This window comes from Maylandia zebra, linkage group LG6 (assembly GCF_041146795.1).
Source record: "Maylandia zebra isolate NMK-2024a linkage group LG6, Mzebra_GT3a, whole genome shotgun sequence".
NCBI classification, from domain to species: Eukaryota; Metazoa; Chordata; class Actinopteri; order Cichliformes; family Cichlidae; genus Maylandia; species Maylandia zebra.
This window is the reverse complement of record NC_135172.1, coordinates 10,947,990-10,966,807: the sequence shown is the minus strand read 5'-3', so window position 1 is coordinate 10,966,807 and position 18,818 is coordinate 10,947,990. Positions and strand designations below refer to the sequence as shown.

At 43.1% G+C, this 18,818-nt stretch overlaps 1 protein-coding gene across 5 annotated transcripts in view; it reads right to left on the bottom strand.

Annotated features, from left to right (window-relative positions):
* The window catches only part of mgat3b (beta-1,4-mannosyl-glycoprotein 4-beta-N-acetylglucosaminyltransferase b), a 59,146-nt gene that overhangs the window by 19,148 nt on the left and 21,180 nt on the right, over positions 1-18,818 (bottom strand). For 2 of the 5 annotated variants that reach the window (XM_004574689.5, XM_004574692.6), the window contains exon 2: positions 1,836-1,996. The exons of 2 other annotated variants lie outside the window; for them this stretch is intronic. In XM_004574689.5, the coding sequence (XP_004574746.1) occupies positions 1,836-1,912 (77 nt within the window). In that variant the 5' untranslated portion in view covers positions 1,913-1,996. Of the gene's footprint in view, positions 1-1,835; positions 2,053-18,818 lie in introns of all 5 variants that reach the window. One more of the 5 variants, XM_076884642.1, reaches the window with a different exon arrangement.

The following is an 18,818-nucleotide window of genomic DNA, read 5'->3' as shown; positions in this document are numbered from 1 at the left end:
TCATAATTTAATAGTAAATAACAGATAACAAGCGCCGCACCTTTTCAATTTGCATGCTAATGAACACAATTCTCCTCAAACTTAATCGCAGCGACACCAGGTTAATGAAATACGCTGCTAACTAAAAGGTCACATGAGACTGTAACAAGTAACTTCCAGCCCAACAACAAGAAGATAAAAGCGATCCTCAAATAAGACGTCGGTGCCGTTTTGGGGGAATGCTGTGAGAAAGCATCCTCCGGCACATCGCGCCGTTAACGAGCCCCGATACTGCAGAAACTCGGAGAAATACGCAACTACTGTCTTTTCCCATTTTAGATGACAGCACAAAAGATCTCAGTGAATTGGGCCTACGGGTGGAGAAAGGGGGAAGAGGTCAAAGGTAAAGCAGGCATATGATGAGGTCAAAGCTGGTGCTGCTTGGTTTATTACTGAAGCGCCGCCGCTCCACATCCTCCCTCCAAACCCTTTCAATTCCCGACTTTATTTATCATCTCTAATTCCCCTTCACATTCACTCCCTCTCCCCGTTCAGCTCGTCTCCGTTTCCCACACAACTTGACATGAAACGAAATGCAAGAAAGGAGGAAGTGAGGACTGAAAGCCCCCCCACCAAACACACACACACACACACACACACACACACACACACACACACACACACACACACACACACACACACACACACACGCAGAGAAATTGAAAGAAGCAGTTACAGAGAGGGAAGTAAACATGATTTCTTTCCTCCTTTTTTGAGCACTTTGGTTTCACATGAGCACAGATTCCACTTGAAGATTCGCAGATGACCAGATAAAGAGTCGGCTTAACGCACACTAATCGTCCTGGGTGGCATCAGCAGAGTCAAGACTCAAGAGGACTGCAGGCAGGAAGCGAACATTAAAGTTAACAGTGTGTGTGGATAAGGTGTGTCTCGGGTTTTTTTGTTTTGTGTTTTTTTGCCTAGACACTCTGGCCTCTTGGAACTGATTCAATTAGCATCCGAATAATGACTAAAGACTTTAGGGGCAAGAAGGCATCTCTTGAATCTTTTCTGCACCAGCACTTGTTGACCTTGTGTCCCAGCACGAGTCTAGACTTCAGTTTTGCCTACAATGACAACCTTTGCATAGCTTCAACCTGCAAATAAAAGAAATTGAAATGACGACTATATAAATGTCGTGCTGTTACTCCTCTTACTTTTATCTACCGTCTGACACGAGCCATTTTACCTTCCTTTTAGGCCGCTTTGCAAGCCCGGCTGCTCTTCGCAGACAAAAGATATAAAGGGCAGGTCGGTGGGTGGGGTGTGCAGACCAAGCCCAAACATTAGAGAAAAACAAAAGCTGTCTGAAGTGTTTGGAGCACTGAAGCCAGAGCTTTAGGCAGTATTAGTGAAAACAAGAAAAATGGTTTTGCACCATTATCTGAGCTTTTCAGTGTGTGTGGATGAGGAGTGAGTGTGAGGATTTCACATCCTGCTGCTGTGGCTTTCATTGTCTGAGAAGAAGGTGCTGCAACAGGACAAGACGTATAACACAGAGCTGACATCAACAGGCACTCCTTTCCACTAATCTGACGAGGTTTCATTTTAACAAACAGAGCGAGCACAACCATACTGTACGATTCTAGCAACATCACTGGATCCGAGCTATGAAGAGAGGTTAATTCACTAAGAGACTAACAGCTACCTTCATTTAAGAGCTCACATCTCTGCTTTTAGGGATATTTTATTTTACATTTCATTTCACAGAGAAATCACAGAAAGAACGTTTGTACTGATTTAGCCCATCACCAGTTTGCACAGCCCACCACCAATCCATATACAAAAGCACTTACAAACACAGCAACCGCCCGCATCGTGCCGGGATTTTGTGCAGATTCGTGGATGCCCTGGTACCTCTAAGCCAAGACATCAGTGCAGAACTTATTCCAGTGTGCTCATGCCAGCGCTCGCTGTCAGTCTGCTGTTGCAACCTTCCTTGCCCCGGAGGTGCCGCCTGTCAGATAGTGCAATGCAAAAGGTTGAAGCTTACAGGGCACAGAGTCTGTCCACCTGTAACACATGTAATTCTACTTTTAATGACCTGAAAAATAATCTTTCTGGTTTGTGTTTACCACAAACCAGAAAAATATATATTTTTTAAATAGTCAGTGGTGCCTCAAGATAAGAGGGTTTAAATATTATAAAAGCAATTCATTAATATATATGTAAATTTCTTATATTATTAAAATATCTTATTGCGGGTCACCATAACACTCGTGACTAGTTAAAGAGGTTATATCTGTCAATGTAAGACGCTTCCAGCAACAGAAAAAATGCTGAAGTTAAGACAAAGAAAAAAAAAGCATAAAAACAAAGCCAAGAAGAGAAAAAGTCACATGCTTCAGCTAAACTTGTCTGAATGTCTTTAAGGCGTGAGTGGGAAAACACTGCTCACTGGGAAAACTGGGGAGAATTCACTGCAACCAGAACGTGCTGAAGTGAAGGAAAAGGGAAACTTCAGCCAAAACATTTATCAGACGACAATCTGATAACAGTGAAGGTGGAGAGAACGTAGCTCCTCCCTGTAACACCGCCTGTGTAAATTTCACACTTTGTAAAATTTAACTTTTGGAATCTCTAATTTTCTCTCTTTAATGGAGCTCTGTGGGATGTTTTTAAGAGTAAAACCTAAAAGGTTTAGAAAAACCCAAACTGCCGGCTGACGAAAGCAGCACAAACATTTGGTTTGTGCTGCTTGAAAGCCAAGAGATAAACAGTTGCAGATATGAGGTCTGTGTGCTGGGAGGAGGAGGAGGAATTCCCCCTGTAAACTAATCTTAATTATACGTAGTATGCGTGTCACTATGGCAAAAAAGTAAAAGAAACAAAACAAGTCCTGTGACACCCACTGACCCACAGAAGTGCTCTGTGGAGAACTCTGTGTTTACACAGTCCCGTCTGGATGTCTGAGGACAGACTTCATCAGTGCAATAGTGTAACTAAAGATCAACAGTGTTACTCAGTCTGATTTATGAGAATTCAAGTACACAAAATTATTTTGCCCGATGACAAACGCACCCTTTGTGTAGTACGCGAAGCGAGGATCAGTGAGGCGCTTTGTGCCGTTTGTGTTTGAACATTACCGTAGACGCTTTTGTCTGAGCATTCTGGCTTTGTAAATATTTGAAATACCTCTCAAAATGCAGTATTGTGCACAAGTCTAGAGCTACCTCTCATTTCTTTATACTCTGAGAAAATATTTGTTATGACCATCTTCATTCTTCAACAGTCTGAACTCTTAGGCAGCTTTCTTTTCATTTCCTTAAGTGTTCTTCAAGAACAGGATAGTTCTGCAGGCTGTTCGAAGGACATTCAAAGCTTTCTTCTGTTCTTGTCAACATGAAATTAAACTGCTGAGCTCATGGGAGGCCAATCTATGATTGATAGAAAAACACACAATGGGACACCGAGTGTTTCACTACTGGCAGCGTCATACTGAAAAGCCGTTTCCAAACAGATGCTTTCTCGATGGAATTGCACGGTGCATCTGTATTCCATCAATTTGAAAAGATGCCCAACACCACTGACTGAAATGCAGCCAAAAACCATGACAGAGCCTCCACTGTGCTTTAGAAGTCTTCGTGCATCGTCCAGTTTCCTCTATTTTTTTAAGGACATGCTGCACACTGTGCCAAGTTTTTAAGCTAATAGCTCTTTAGGAATCACTTTGAAAGACCTTCAAAAACCCAAAGTCTGACTCCTTAGAAGCAAATTATAAAAAAATGTGAGCTGGCTCAAGACTTCTGTCACAGTTCTGCACATCAATTAAGCCATTCAAACAACTGTTAACATTCTCGCCCGTCCAAACAGTGTTTAGACGCCTCATTCTTGCATTAGACTTGCTCATTACACTTCCCATCGCCACTTAAAAACAATGACAAAATTGCATGAATCACACACTAAAGACCGTTTTACACACATGATTGTTTCCGTACTCAAACAGATCAAGAGCTGGACTTGTGTGAACCCTGAACAAACATGGACAAGTGGCTATGAAAATGTTACCACATCAGCAAAATATTTCATAGGTCGAATGATAAATGAGATCCAGATTCTCCGAAAGGCTCACAGGCTTTCTGCGGTGTGTGTGTGCAGCCTCGAAATCCACTTTTCTTATCTCTGATCACACACACAGACGCACAGGCACACAAATATTTTTCCACATGGGAAAGTCTCTCGCATTGTCTCATCTGGACAACAAAGAATTTCTCAGCTTATTCAGCACCACACTAAGTCTCTGAGCAGTCTGCTGGCCTCACCTAACAAGCTCTCTGGGGAGACATCAAAACAAAACAAAGCACCTTGGGTGCAGCAGTTAGTGAGACCAGCTCCCAACCAAACAATCAGAAGCACAGCCCAATCAGAGGGTCTTTAGTTAAGGGTCTCAACTGTCAGCCGCAGACGTGCTTCTCACAAAAAACAAACACCTAATTGCGCCGAACTGGAATTGCCAAACTTCTTAATTGTGTCCTTGGGCAATATTTGCAATACAAAGTTATTGGCTGAAGAGCTGTCAGTATCAAAATAGTGCATCAGTATCATGTGGGTGGACGGGGGATTATCAAGATGCTGAAAATGACACCAAGCAGATTCACATAAGGAATGCTCGAGCTATCAAGACATTCCTGTTTTAAGTCTTGTGACCACATTATCAGTGGGAGTAATGGCAGAAAAACTGAAACAGAATAGTAAAAATACTTGTAATGATGTGGATTTTCAAGCATCAGGCAGCGACTTCTTCCTAAATGGAAGAGTTTTAAAATGAAACAGCACCCATAAAGTTTTATTGGCCTCACTCTTACTCCCAGAGTATCGCAGTAAATCTGTCGCCGCTGTTAAGGTTCAAAATTGAGGAGGGAGAGTACAAACCACCCATGGTCCAGAAGCTCTTGGTCAAACAATGATTTTAATGACTACACACGTGTGGGAAGACAACTCTGTACGCAGACAGCAAGTAGTCTTCAACTTAATCAAAGCATGAACAGATATTTTATAGCATCAGGGTTTGATTTACTGATTAATAATATAAACTCCAGATTATATTATTAATGCAATGGTAATAATGATTATTTAACAATAGCAGTAAAATAATTTCCCTGCTCCACACCGCGCACCGCTGATCACAGCTTCTCTTGATCCTGCTTTTAATGCCTGCTGAGGCGCCTATCGTACAGGTAGCTCCTCCATTAGCAAACAAGTGTCCTGCACTAGAGGGATTCTGAGCAAGTCCAAGGTTTAAGTCAATACTTTTGCATTTCTTTACTCACTTGATGCACGGGGAATGACTGAAGCTGTTGCTCAGTCATTTCGTTGCTTTGAGTCTCTAATTTTAGATGAAAGGCACAGTTTTCATGTGCAAGAGCAGAATCTGAGAAAAGTACTTCTCTTTGCACAAGTTGTTTCAAATGCACGCTGCAGGTAATCTGATGGTGCAGATACGCCCTTGTCTTAACTCGATCCATTTCAGTCTACACATGAAGCATAACAGTACGCGTTGTACTCGTGCTGTAAACGCCAGTTTTTGTACTTTCTGCACAGCGACTCCAAAAAAAATGAGCTCTGAAGCCCTTCTGGAACACAGCTCACCTGCAGCTCCAGATTGTGCTTAAAAAGTGTTGTCTAGACCAGTGAGGGACTGCTGGCCAGTAGAGTCACCTCTCCGACAAAGTGGCTTTCTGCCAGTTCCTCTTACATTTACAAATAAAACACGAATCCTGGACCAAAACGCAGAGCGCTCTACCCCGATCTCTTGCTTGATTCAATTGCTCCGAGCTAACGGTCGATGGACAAAGATGTTACTTATGGATCATCATTTTGTGGAATTGCCTGCCATTTTCCAAGAATCATAGTTCTGCGTAACAAACCATCTGGCTTAACAACCATCCGGAGCGTCATTTCAGGGTAGGTGGGATCATAAAACTGAATCATGAGATTATCACAAGGTCGTAAAACCTGAAGTTCGTCACCATCACACTATGTGAGTCCATATCAGTTTTGAGGTTGACTGTGGTATTGAAAACATCCATGTGCGTCATGGAAACCAAAAACTATTTTTAATAGCTCCCATTGGTTAGCTTAACACAGGTTTCGATCACCACAAATGACTTTCAGCATACTTCAGCATACAAAGATATGTATAAATCTTATAAAGTTTGTATCTGTCTTGTGTGAAACTTGTATGAAAAGCATATAAGTGTGAAAACAGATATAAGATCCCTTGAAAAATTATATAATGAAACTTGTATGTTTTGGATACTTCCTAAAACAATATATGAAAGTAATGCGAAAGTGGCCACTTTCATGAGTAAATCATGTAAGTTTTTACTATTTCTTTTCCGTATGGGTGATTTTGCCACTTTTGTACACTTGTGGTTAAAAATGGTTAATATTTGGAAACTGCTTCACCCATATTGCCATAAATTATACTTCGTTCCTCGTTCAAACTTCCTACATAGGCACACGCTGGCAGGTAGCTAAATGCAGCCCCTCTTCGCTCGTCTCTTTGGCAGCAGAATCAGGAAATCCCACTCGTCTCCTCTCGGCTCACGGGTCACTGCTTTGGTGAGCGAGACTTCAGGAGAAAGCCAGAGTGCTAAATGGATTTCAATAATGCAAGCCCAGTGAGAGCCTCAGAAAGGTTGTGTGCATGTGCCGACTGCATGTTATGATGGAGCTGGGGTTTAGGTGGACATGAATATTGGGAAGCGAGCTGCGGTGTGAATGCGTGCTGCCTCTGAGGGGACCTGATAGGTGAGTGATAAGAATTACCGCTTCAGGTGCAGCAGATGTGAACGTGCATGCATGCGTGACTGAGCACGGATTGAGGTGAGAGGATGGGAAAAGCCTGCAGAGTGCCTCTATTCCTCCGATCTCATCTATAATTCAGCACTGTAGCGGTCTGTGAGGTCTTTTTCTCGATCCTCTGCTGTTTACCTTCAGTAATGAAGGTGGAGACGAGTGTTCTACGGTACATCTCACCATTTCTCCCCATCTACCGCCAACTCTCTGGAGGCCATACAGCTGTGAGCAGCAGCTCAGCGCGTTTCACTGAATGAAGTCCTTCTGAATCCAGAGAATGTGTTGAACTGGGTAAGGCCTGCCTGCTTCAGCCTTAAAGCCATCTAGAGCAGGGGTGTCAAACATAAGGTTCGGGGTCCAGAATCGGCCCCGCCAAGACTCTAATCCGGCCCACTGGACAGATTTGAATAATGTGAAGGAGGGCATCAATTTTTGGATTTTTTTTTTTTTTTTTTATGTATTTAAAACGGTTTTGCAGTTTTTCCTGGCGATAAAGCGTTAACCCAGAGTCATTCATATTACACCACAGTTATATCTTAGTGGAAAAACAAACAAAAAAAACCAACCAAAAAACCCCAAAAAAACAAAAACCAGGAACTTTTCTATTGTTTAATTGTTTATCTATTCACCTTTTTTAAACAAATGTGTCCACACATGAAAAAGACCATTTTCTGCAAATGAACAGAAACGTTCTGTTTTATAATTACAGCGCTCTCTCGGCAAGGAGCTAACAGAACTACTTTTTCTGTAATTTTACACATTTATTTCTTACAATTTAAGCCCAAACAGTCATGCAAAACATTTATTTCCTTTAATACAGCAGCATTTATTTAACAGATGGGAAAAATCTGAGACATACTGTTGAGACTGCATGTCTTTTTCTTATATGAAGATATCTCAGGGCTGGTCCGGACCACTTAAGATCAAAGTGAGCATTACTTTGCCCACAAAGTAAAAGGACATCTTTTACCTAGAATATTTCTAAAATGTTCTTGACTCAACATTTATGGATAATCTGAGTTCATCATAAAGCATGTGTCCCTGAGGTTATGGTAGCTCAGTCGATTGTGCATCTTTGCAGTGGCCATCCCCACAGTAGAGGTTTGGGACAAAACTATTTTTACTGAAGGAGAAACAGCACAAAACCGCCTCCTGCTTTTCAACTACACGTGTAAAAAACAAAGAAACGCAATTTGTTTAAAAAAGGAAGCGGCTGCTAAATCTGAATGAATCGCGATTAAGTTATAGATACATTTCCACTCCTTTCATGCAGCAACCCTTCCTTATCTTTAAAGTTGAAACAAGGATTCAAGTCGATTTTGGCTCCACTGTATGGTTCAAGATCTGAAAACACTGGATCCCACATTTCCTATAACATAACTCATTGGTTCCTTTCAGAGAGACGTTCTCTGCCCAAATACTTGCTCCTTCAAAAAAAAAATAAAAAATAAAAAAAAGAGGGGGGGGGGGGAAATAAAAAGTTATTTTTTTCATTTTGTATAAAAAAAAAAAAAAAGGAACATTTTACATATTATGCTGTACATATTTAAATGGTTGTAACAAAATCATAGTTATTTATATTCCTATATGTTGTCAATACAAACAACAGTAAGAAACGTGAAGACATCAGAGGTCAAATGTGACATGATATACAAGCCTTTATTTTTAAGGCCATTTGTCAATTTCTGACTAATAAACCATCAAGTGATCCTTGAAGACCTTGATGGAAGACCTAAGCTAAATTTGAAGGCATTGTTAACACGACTCCGCTCTACATTCATTCAAAACTATGATGTTTACAGACAGAATAACGCCACCAGAAACACGACCCCCTTGGCAGAACGTGATAAACATCAAAGTCTGTTAAATCAAACCTGAACATGACAACCAAGATCACAAAGTCATCAGGAAAAGCGTAGCCAAAGTTGACGTTTCCCATACAACCAGCTGCCTTTTGGAAACCAGATGTTTGCCCCCTGCTGGCCATTAAAAAGAACTCCGTGTTAAGGCCCTTTTAGGACCTGGTAGTTGCATCCATCCTTCAAATACAGTCATGTGTAACAAAGATCTGTCATGTGGGAGACTGAAAAAAACAAAACTAAGGTTTCAGTTGATAGCATCAGTAAAAGCTCATCAGAAACAGAAGAGCCGTGTTTCCCCCGCCCCCCACAGCCCACGCTGCACTGCTCTTTCCTTTGTTTTGAACCACTGGAGGAAGTTTACACTAGAAATTTGTTATTATTAATCTAAGGAAGTACATGGCACTGTATATTGTTTCAGTGTTATTAATGTGTGTTGTACTTCTGTATACTTGTAGATCCTCTTTTCTGTTTGTAACTGGAATAAGTGCACAGTGAATCCACCTCAGGGACAATCAAGCATCGCTCGGCTGAACTCTCCCCCCTCGCAGCTGATTCAGTCTCTTCTCACGCACGTCTTTCCTTCTATTCATTTCAGCTTTCTCTTAATGGATTTCTCAGCTAGGACCATCCGACCCCGGCGGTTTACAGAGACAGGTTGTGATCTCGTAGAGCCCCTCAGCCATGCCGAAACATTTTCCTCTGTTTTTAAGGTTCTTTCGCTCCGTTTCTACAAACGTCTCATTCCTGTCGAGGATGTGGCTCTGACTGTAATGGCGTTCTGTCCTCCTCGCACTTCCTCCGGTCACACTTGTAAAGGTCACATGTTCCTGTAGCCTGGAATGATTCAGATGCTGTCAGAAAATCTGTCAAGCTGTGCGAAACGCTGATTTAATACGGGGCCATTTATTTTCAGTAACAGACGTGACCGTGGTAACAACTGTACTTCATACGGCTTAGATCAGCAGTGTTCAAGTTACGTTTAATGGCTGTCAAGTACAATTTAACATCAGAATCACACAGACGACGGATCTGTGCGACTCCCGTGTACATACACTGACTATCGTAAAGACAGGAAAAGGCTGCGCAGATTAACCTCACCTTACCGTAAATATGAGAAAAGTTGCTCAGAGTAAAACACAAACAGACCATCAATGCCCACTAACAGATCTGAGTATGTAACAAACAGCATCTGGGTTCAGATCCGGACTGCAGTCTGCCTATTGGTGACCTAGAGACACTCCAGGCCTCAAAGGCCGGCGTCCTGCAGGTTGTAGATCGCACCCTGGGTCAACACACCTGAATCAAATGATTAGTTCATTACCAGCCTCTGGAGAACTTCAAGACATGTTGAGGAGGTCATTTAGCCATTTAAATCAGCTGTGTTGGATCAAGGACACGTGTTACTGTGTCGGCGGTCTTTAGCCAGGCAGACTGTGCCTGCGAAGTCCTGTTATCTGAAAACTGCAGTTTACAAATCGTCCATCAAAAGAATTTCCTCTTCAAAAACTTATTCGAAGATCAAATCTATTTTTATTTCGCTCTACAGTTCGTCTATCCAGAATTAGAATAGAACAGACAGCTACATGTACCCTTCAGGTACTGACGACATATCACATTTACGAGGAGGCAGATCAGACGTCACTGTGACCTTCAGGTTAGACCTTTCTTTGTGATAAAAGCAAAATCCTACAAACACAATGCCACAGCTAGTGCTGGCTTCAAAGCACTAAAAAGGAGATAAATAGTTTGGTTTCTCCCAGGAAAACAATGACCTGCTGAAGGAGTGAGGGGAATATTGAGAGTGTGAACCTCGGGCTGAAGAGGTCACTGAAGCGTCTGAGCAGCTTGGCGCACAGAGAAGAAGGTTCACTATACAAACTTTGTATTTCTAGGCGTTACCATCACCTTAGTTCCCACCAGTTCCGACTTGCTAAATCTGTCACTTCTTCTCAGTTTCCTCTAACCTCCCACATCGCCGTGCTTCACTGTGCGGCGTCACCAACGACCGCCGCTCTCTTAAAAAGCAGTTCTCGCTGCAGTGATTCACCCCTTTAGTCACTTGCAGCATCCACCCCGTCTTTTGTTATCCGCGCCCACTCGCTTCCATTCTATTAGAGGTTAAAAGGCCAACTGCGAGATCTAGGCTGCTGCCGGCCCGTTACCGCCGCGCGTCGTGATTGCAGGGCGGGCTAAGCTGACTCACGCTAATGTTTTTGTATAATATCGGTGCGATAACGACAGGGCTCCGCAAATCAGCTTGACAACAAACAAAGATGTCTGGCTTGCAGCAAGGCTTATCCCCAAGGCGTGTGATTATAGGCGAGACAGAATTAAAACACCAAATCTCCTGTCAGGTTTTTCCCACCTTCCCCTCCTCCCCCTCGTCCCCACGCAGCCTGGTCTGAGACCCATTGCCTGTCGCTCGGCTTTCTGCCTGAAATACCGACGTGATTATTATTGTTTGGGGGGGCGGATGCTGGAGAGCAAGTGGATCTGTGTGTGCACGGGCTCGACTTGGAGAACACAACAGGTCCCATCGTGGGAGAAAACCAGCGGGTTTTCCTCGATCACCATCTCGCTCTCCTACTCGCCACACGCCTTCAGCTTTTTCCCGCCATCTTAAAGCGAAGCGTCAAGACAGCAGCCTTTAAAATTGCTTACTTGTAAATTGAGCCTAACATTGCAGGCGTGTGCACAGAGCTGGGATTAACTGAAGTAGGTCAACACCCAAAGAAAGGAAAAGAAAAAAAAAAAAAAAAACCCAAAAAGCCCAACAACAACAACAAGGCTGGAGAATTCACTGACACGCTGCTATTGTCTGCACAGCTAACATTGTTATTATGGAAACAGGAAGATGGAGCCCATTAGAAAGCCTCCATTTCAGCTCCAGTTAAGCCTGATGGGTCTTTGCATTAGTCCACGGGGCAGGTGGTAATAGCTGAACGCAAAGAATCAGGCCCGATGGACCCAGAGAGCGTTCTGCTGCATTATGCATAACTGAAAAAGGCCACATCGGTTTAAAAAGCAGCCAAATCAACATCCAATATTTTGGGGGGGGGGGCAGGCGTTGCTCAATTAAACTTTTCCCCCCTGTCTTGCATAACAGAGGCTAACGAAAGCAGCTCGTTCAACTGCTTTTAATCACCGAGCACTCGTTTGAGAAAGCCTGATCAGGGACAGGAATGAGATAAAGAAAAAAAAAGAAGCACGTAGAGGGAGAAACGGAGGCAGTTTGAAGCGAAAGCATGAGGGCGAGGAAAGAGGAAGATTAGCGCTAGAAGTGGTGCAGCAGGACGCTATGCGGCTTCAGATGTGAGCGAGGGAAGGAAGAGAGAGAAGCAGAGAAAGAGATGTGGGGGAGGAAAGCAACGGCAGAGCTGAACAAAATAAAGCCAGAGGTCATGTGTGATTTAGATCACAGGGAGGAGGAGAGCCAGGTCGAGGAACTCGTTTTGAGGGGGACACAGTTGAAACAGTGGGCACGTTTGCGAGCACATACATTAGCTAAGGTGGATATACACGTTCAAAATAGGCATTTTTTAAAAATAATATCACAGCAGCTGGATGATAAAACAGCTAAACCAAAAAAGTCCAACATGGTGTAATTTCTTTGCTGCTTCTCTCACCAGATGTTAACACAACTGCAGTCACTCGCAGCCTTAAAAATAGGCCTGTTTTTCTGCCACCGTGCAAAATACTGTTTTTCTTTCCCATCGCTGTTAGCAATGACAGTTTTTTTTTTTCCCCACAGAAGGAACTCGCTAAGCTGTATAGGTGCCAAGAGGAATTTGAGTAATCCAGCTGGGTTAATCGAGTTCTGCTTCTGCGATTACAACCTTAATGCGAGTAAGATAACTCTTAAGGGGTTTATCTGACAGTTGCAATATTACCCCGCTGGTTCTAATCAAATTATTAAAATATGTGTAAACACAGCAAGTGACAGAGGAGCAGACGGTGAGGTAGACTGGTGCATGAGAAAAATGGAGCAAGAAAGAGATTTGGGGGGGGGGGGAAGGAAGTGAGATGCCCACAAAGATGAAAGAGGATCAGGTGATCACTGTCAGCTGTGTGAAAACGAAAAAGTAGAAAGCTGCTATCAGTCCTTACGCTCTATCAGGCTCAGTTCAAAAGCACAAGCAGTGAAAAAGTCTTTAAAAAAAAAAAAGAAGAAAAAAAGAAGAGCACTTGGCATCTGTACCGGTCCTTCGCGTGCCTTCAGACGTACTTAAAACCTTCGTGAGCATTTCCTGAAAAGGGGGGACGCAGGAGGGTGTAAAAAAGGTGAGATGTGCAGCGTGACACAGGTTATAGATGAGATGTGACTTCCTGTCAGACTCACAAATTCTTCATTTAAGGGCTTTGGTGGATTCTGTCTTGTGTTATAAAGTACATATATAAGAGATTCAGTTTGTCTGGGATAAACAGGAGGAGCATCTGCTCCCACAGCCGCCTCCTAACCTTCATCAACTAAAAAGCCAACAAGTGAGTGATTAGCACACAGGCAGAAATGTTACATATAGGACTTTAAAAACTGATACAGTGGCAATCTCTGATTATTTAAAATTAGGGACAAGGCTTCCTTGTTTATCCTCTTTCTGATTGCTCTGTAATCAGCTGTTTTTGTGTTTGTGGGGATCCAAACACTCTTGCCGGTATGCCTAACATGGCTCAAGGGTGTTTTTTTTCCTTAATTTTCCATTTATTAGCCATTATATACACACACACACACACACACACACACACACACACCAATATCCATAGATCAGCTAGTTGCTAATAAGTTGAGTAAGTAGAATACTGTCACTCCCCAGGAAAAAAGGGAGTTAATGTATAAATAAGTGCTGTGACAGCCACACATACACACTTTACAGTAAGAAATGAATAATACTGCAAACCAACAGTTGGCAATACTTTACTGTAAAGTCTGTATGCCAAACTGTTTCTATGTTGCCAGTAAATTCCTTGCTGGCAACATAAATCCTGCAGATAATCAAAGGTGGTTTCAAAGGTGATTAATATGTTGCTCGACTTGGCTGACCAACCTAAGCATCGGCATAGTGAAAGTATATTTTAGCTATTAGCACTGTCCACATCTATAACGTAGGCCTGAGCACATGAAGGGTGGGAGGTTGATGCTTTGAAAATATAAACTCATCCATCTCCACGGTGATATAAGCACAACAATAAAATGGTCAAATACAGAGAGAGAAACAAATAGCGGAAAAAATGGGTCAACTAAGACAAGTGTAAAATAGATTCTGATATTAGCAGTTTGCAGAAAAGGACTGTAGTTTAAGTCTAAATGTCACTTTAAACACTACACTGGACGTATACGGGCTCATCTTCACTGCTGGATAAAGCACAATTCTGCACACAAACAGTGACTAAACTGTTGCTGGAGCCACTACAAAGCTGCAAATCTGGACTTGTTTACATTCAGAGCAATTTTCCAGCTAATGGTTGTCAGAGTGCTGCACAGACACAGCTCTGTCACAGCGGTGAACAGCTGGCAACATTTTAAAACCAAATGAAATCCTCATCAGGATTTTTTCCCCCAGATTCCACTCAGTTGGTCATTTGAGACTTATATTATAATAATAATAATAATAATAATAATAATAATAATAATAATAATAATAAATGTCCTTCTCTTGTTCGGCTGGGCACCTGTAATTAAAACCCCCAGATTTCTTTGAAAGCTTTTCATTTGTCATGCGCAGCTTTGAAAAAGTTGCTTGTAAAAGTTGACACGAGCTTTAAATTGCTTTAAAGTGCAGTCATCCCCCCGTATTTATATGAAACTGTCGATACATATGAGAGAGTGTAAGCCTGCCAGCTTAACCCATTTGTTGACTCATACCATAACCAGATGCCTCACCTTGTGCAACCCCGGGGTAAAAATAAGAAAAAACCTTGTTTCCTGTCTCTCACCCTTACCACGGTTCTTTTTCCAGCCTGAGGCACAGTTTTCAAGCAGAGTGACAGATTGATCAGCAGTTGCTGTCGCACATGTGAGAGAGCAAGTGTCCAATTGAGTTTGGCACAATTTGGCACATCTATAACGTAGGCCTGAGCACATGAAGGGTGGGAGGTTGATGCATTGTGCAGACTTGTAGCAAGACCAGTGCCAACTGCAACCACAAGGCCTGTGTGTGCACGCCGCAGCTCACTTATCTGTTACAGGCACAGTTCAGGAAGTGCGCCGTGCACGGTGGGAATTCAAAGCTTCTGGGTTCCGTGTGTGTATTTGGAAAGTTGACCGCGTATCATCGCGGCAGGAGGAAAACCCCCACACCGCTTTCCTGCACTAGCGAGCACGATTTGGTTAAAAGAGACTTCGGCTCTTTGTCCGTTGCAGTTATCTCGCCAACACACCGTTCTTAACGCCACACCCTCTTTCATATTCAGGCTTGACATTTAGGCAGTTAATTTTAGGAACCGCACAGGGAAGCAGAGTCTGGAAGAAGCACTACGCCACAGTAAAAATGTCAGCCAACATATATGAGTTCTTAAAACAGAGTTCCACTGCCTTTTCCCTGATCCATGACCGCCCTGTGGATTAAAGTCCCGCTTTAACCTCTCTGTGAACCATCCAAGAATGAAAAGGATCGTTTTAAAGAAAACAGCCAGGGAACTAGCTCGAGGCTTTTGTGATACTTCCAACAGCACCACGAGCGCTGTGCTCTGTTCCTAATTATGCCGATTCAACAGTGGCTCTAAAAGGTTGGGCAGATTTCTGAAAAAATGCACTGACCTTTGATCCATTTCCACTTCCAGAAACTTCCTGATTCGTGAATAGTGACAATGGACATCCCATCTATTGCCACTGTACTTACAATTGCAAAATACTGCTGACATGTTGCCATTCTGTGAGCTGGGAAACGGAAAGAGGGGAAAAAGAAAAGAAAGCAAACCACGAGAAAAGCTTGTGAAACAAGAGAAAAGACCTTGCAAGACACTGGTGCAACTCAAGAGCCACACTTATGACACCTCAGATCCGCCTCCAGCGGTGTTGCCATAGAAGCGTCACATTCGACAATAATAATAATGGATTGGATTTATATAGCGCTTTTCAAGGCACCCAAAGTGCTTTACAATACCACTATTCATTCACTCTCACATTCACACACTGGTGGAGGCAGCTACAGTTGTAGCCACAGCTGCCCTGGGGCAGACTGACAGAAGCGAGGCTGCCATATCGCGCCATCGGCCCCTCTGGCCAACACCAGTAGGCAAGTAGGGTAAAGTGTCTTGCCCAGGGACACAACGACCAGGACAGAGCCCAGGGATCGAACCGGCGACCTTCCGGTTACAGATGCGATTCCCAACCCCCTGAGCCACGGTCACCCACGACGAGGCCTCTGAGGTGCATCAGTTTCTTCTTTGAGCGGATTTTGGTGATTTGATTTCACCTGAATAAGAAGTGCGCAGGCTCCAACCCTCCAGAGCAACAGTTAAGTGTTTTGCACATACTTCTGCTGGATGGCACCTCTGTGTGCAAGGAGCTGGTCACCTGCCCTGAAAATTACTGGTGAACTGCCAGTGCTACCCCTCAGCCTGCTAAGTAGGCATACCTATGGTATCAATTTCAAAATCCCACAGCACCTGGTTCTCTAGTTATCACTTTCACAAGATTTTCAGAAAACGTACTCTGATCTCGAGGTCAAGCACCGAGATTGGACCTGGTCCAAGATTTTTAATAGTTGAGCCTCTGGTATCAATATGAAGCTCCTACGTCACCTTGTTTTCACGTTATCACTTTTGCAAACTTTGGTGTTGCAACGATAATACCCGATTAGAATATGAGCGCTTCATTATTTACCCACTGATATTTCTCATGTCGTGCTGTTGTTCTATCATATTAAAAAAAAAAAAAAAAAAAAAAACATGTTCTTTCTCGATGCCTCTTTTTTCCCCCCAATTTTCTTGTAGCAGCAGACGTGAGGACAAGCATCCATTCAATCCTTTTAGCTCTACATCTGGCTCACGTTTCCCTGCCAGCGTCCACCTTGACCATCTGGAGAGAGGAGCAAACCGACTTGCATCTCAAGTGCTCTTATCTCTGACGACCCCTTCTTCCCTTTCGTCAGCCCAAAAGCACCAACTGGAAAGGTCAGGAATGTAGAGGCAGAACGGTGTGTGTGTGTGTGTGTGTGTGTGTGTGTGTGGGGGAGGAAAATGTCAGGCAACCTGAGCTTCTTGTCAGCTGGATGTGCTTTTGTGCCGTGCTCCTTCGCCTGCTAGCGCTCATGCTACTCTTCCCAGAGATGAGAGCGCACACACACACACACACACACACACACACACCAACTACTATGAACATTTTTAAAGTTCCCCCAGCTGATACCTCATTGTCATTCTCCTTCCTTCCATCCTCTACCACCTCTGTCTTCCTCTTTCAGCTCTGTTTCAGGCCTTTAAACATAAAGTCTCCACTAGTTTCTGCTTCCCATGGCGGCCGGGGCAAAAGAGAGAAAAAAAAAAAGGTTTGCAAAGCTTAACACATCAGCAGCTAAATCCTCAGAGCTCCCTGCGAAGCCATTCAGCACATCAACTCAACATGGCACATTTTTCATTATCGTTACCCTGACAAATCACCAGACAACACAACAATGAACTCCAAGGTGCGAGTGCTCCTGGAACACATTTTATTAATAGGTAATGTGCAAACAAAGTCAAATGATAATAATATATTGAAAGGAAGGAAATTATGACTGGTTCAGTCATCGGCTTGAAACCAAGTAGCAGCAGATCATGATGGTGTGTCAGATTAGCTCCAAATTCACAAAGACCTCTACATGAACCTGGAAATGACTTATTGAAGACTGAAAACCTGGTCAAGTCACAACATGAAGGTATGAATACAGCTGTTGTGCATGAGCTCAGTGGAAACAGCCAGGTCACCTGGTTCGAGTTTGCACTCCGGAGCGCCATGACGAAGGGAAATAACTTTGTTTTACACATCTTTATCGAAATATGTCAACTAATATTTTGCCATGTGACTCGGGCCTCATCACACCTAGGCAACGAAATCGAGTTTTATTCTGTCGGCAGATGGAGGTGGCACAGCTTTCCTTCTTTAAACTATTGTCCACATAAAGACCGGTGCTGACCTTTTAAAATTCCCCTAGTTTGTCTCCGCCCTTTCACCGTTTGTGACATCTTCATTTGGAGAAACTAAATTCTTCAAACATCACAGTGTTGAATGAGCATCTACTCTCAGTGTTTCCCACACATTTAGATCCTTCCAGCGCCTTTCCAGTGCCCTTACCCTGCGGACTGTCCCCAACTCTTTGTTCTGCTCTCCGGCCCACGAATGACTTCTCCACCTGCTGTAGGTTTGCTGCAGTCCAAGAAGGTGGAGTTTGGAACACGTCTGACCAGAGGATGAGATCCTTCTGGGATAACGTCACAACAGCGATGCAGCCAAAAGCTGACTAGTAAGGAACTCGAGAGGGGGAATCATTGCAGAGATGGCAACATTCCCACAAGCACATATATACTTAACAAAAAGCTAAGCCCTGTCATATATAAGGACATACACAGATTAAAAACAAACACTAGCTCTACATCTACTTGGCTGCTGCTTCTTTTTTGGCTCATTCTACAAAATCAAACTGGAGCAGATGGCTGTCAGGGGTTTGATGAACCACTTAAGGCTTCTGCCTTGCTTTGCTTGATTGAAGGCAAGTGGAACATTTTATTTTGAAATGCAAATGATCTCACTCTCTCTCTGCTTTTTTCCTGCTTTAATGGAGTGATTGCATTAGAAGAGGGAAGATGAAACTCACTTCTCTCAAGCATTCCCTGTGCTGGAGCACCGACAGTTTCACGAACCCATGTAAGTCTGGTTTCGCAAGAACTTTAATGTTTTTGTTGTTTTGTGGTTGTTTTTTGAGCACAGGCTAATTAATAACTACAAAATAGATTTTGCTATTCGTGACTGTACATTGAAAGCTTTAATCTCGTGAAACTGTGACATGAATTGTAAGTGTGCGTCTGTTCGCTGGAGCAACATAAAAAATGTTTTGTTTGAGGGTTTTTGGGTTCCTAACTCCACCGTAAAACATCAGCTTTGCATAGATTGCACGCAGAAGCAAGAACATAGGCAAATGA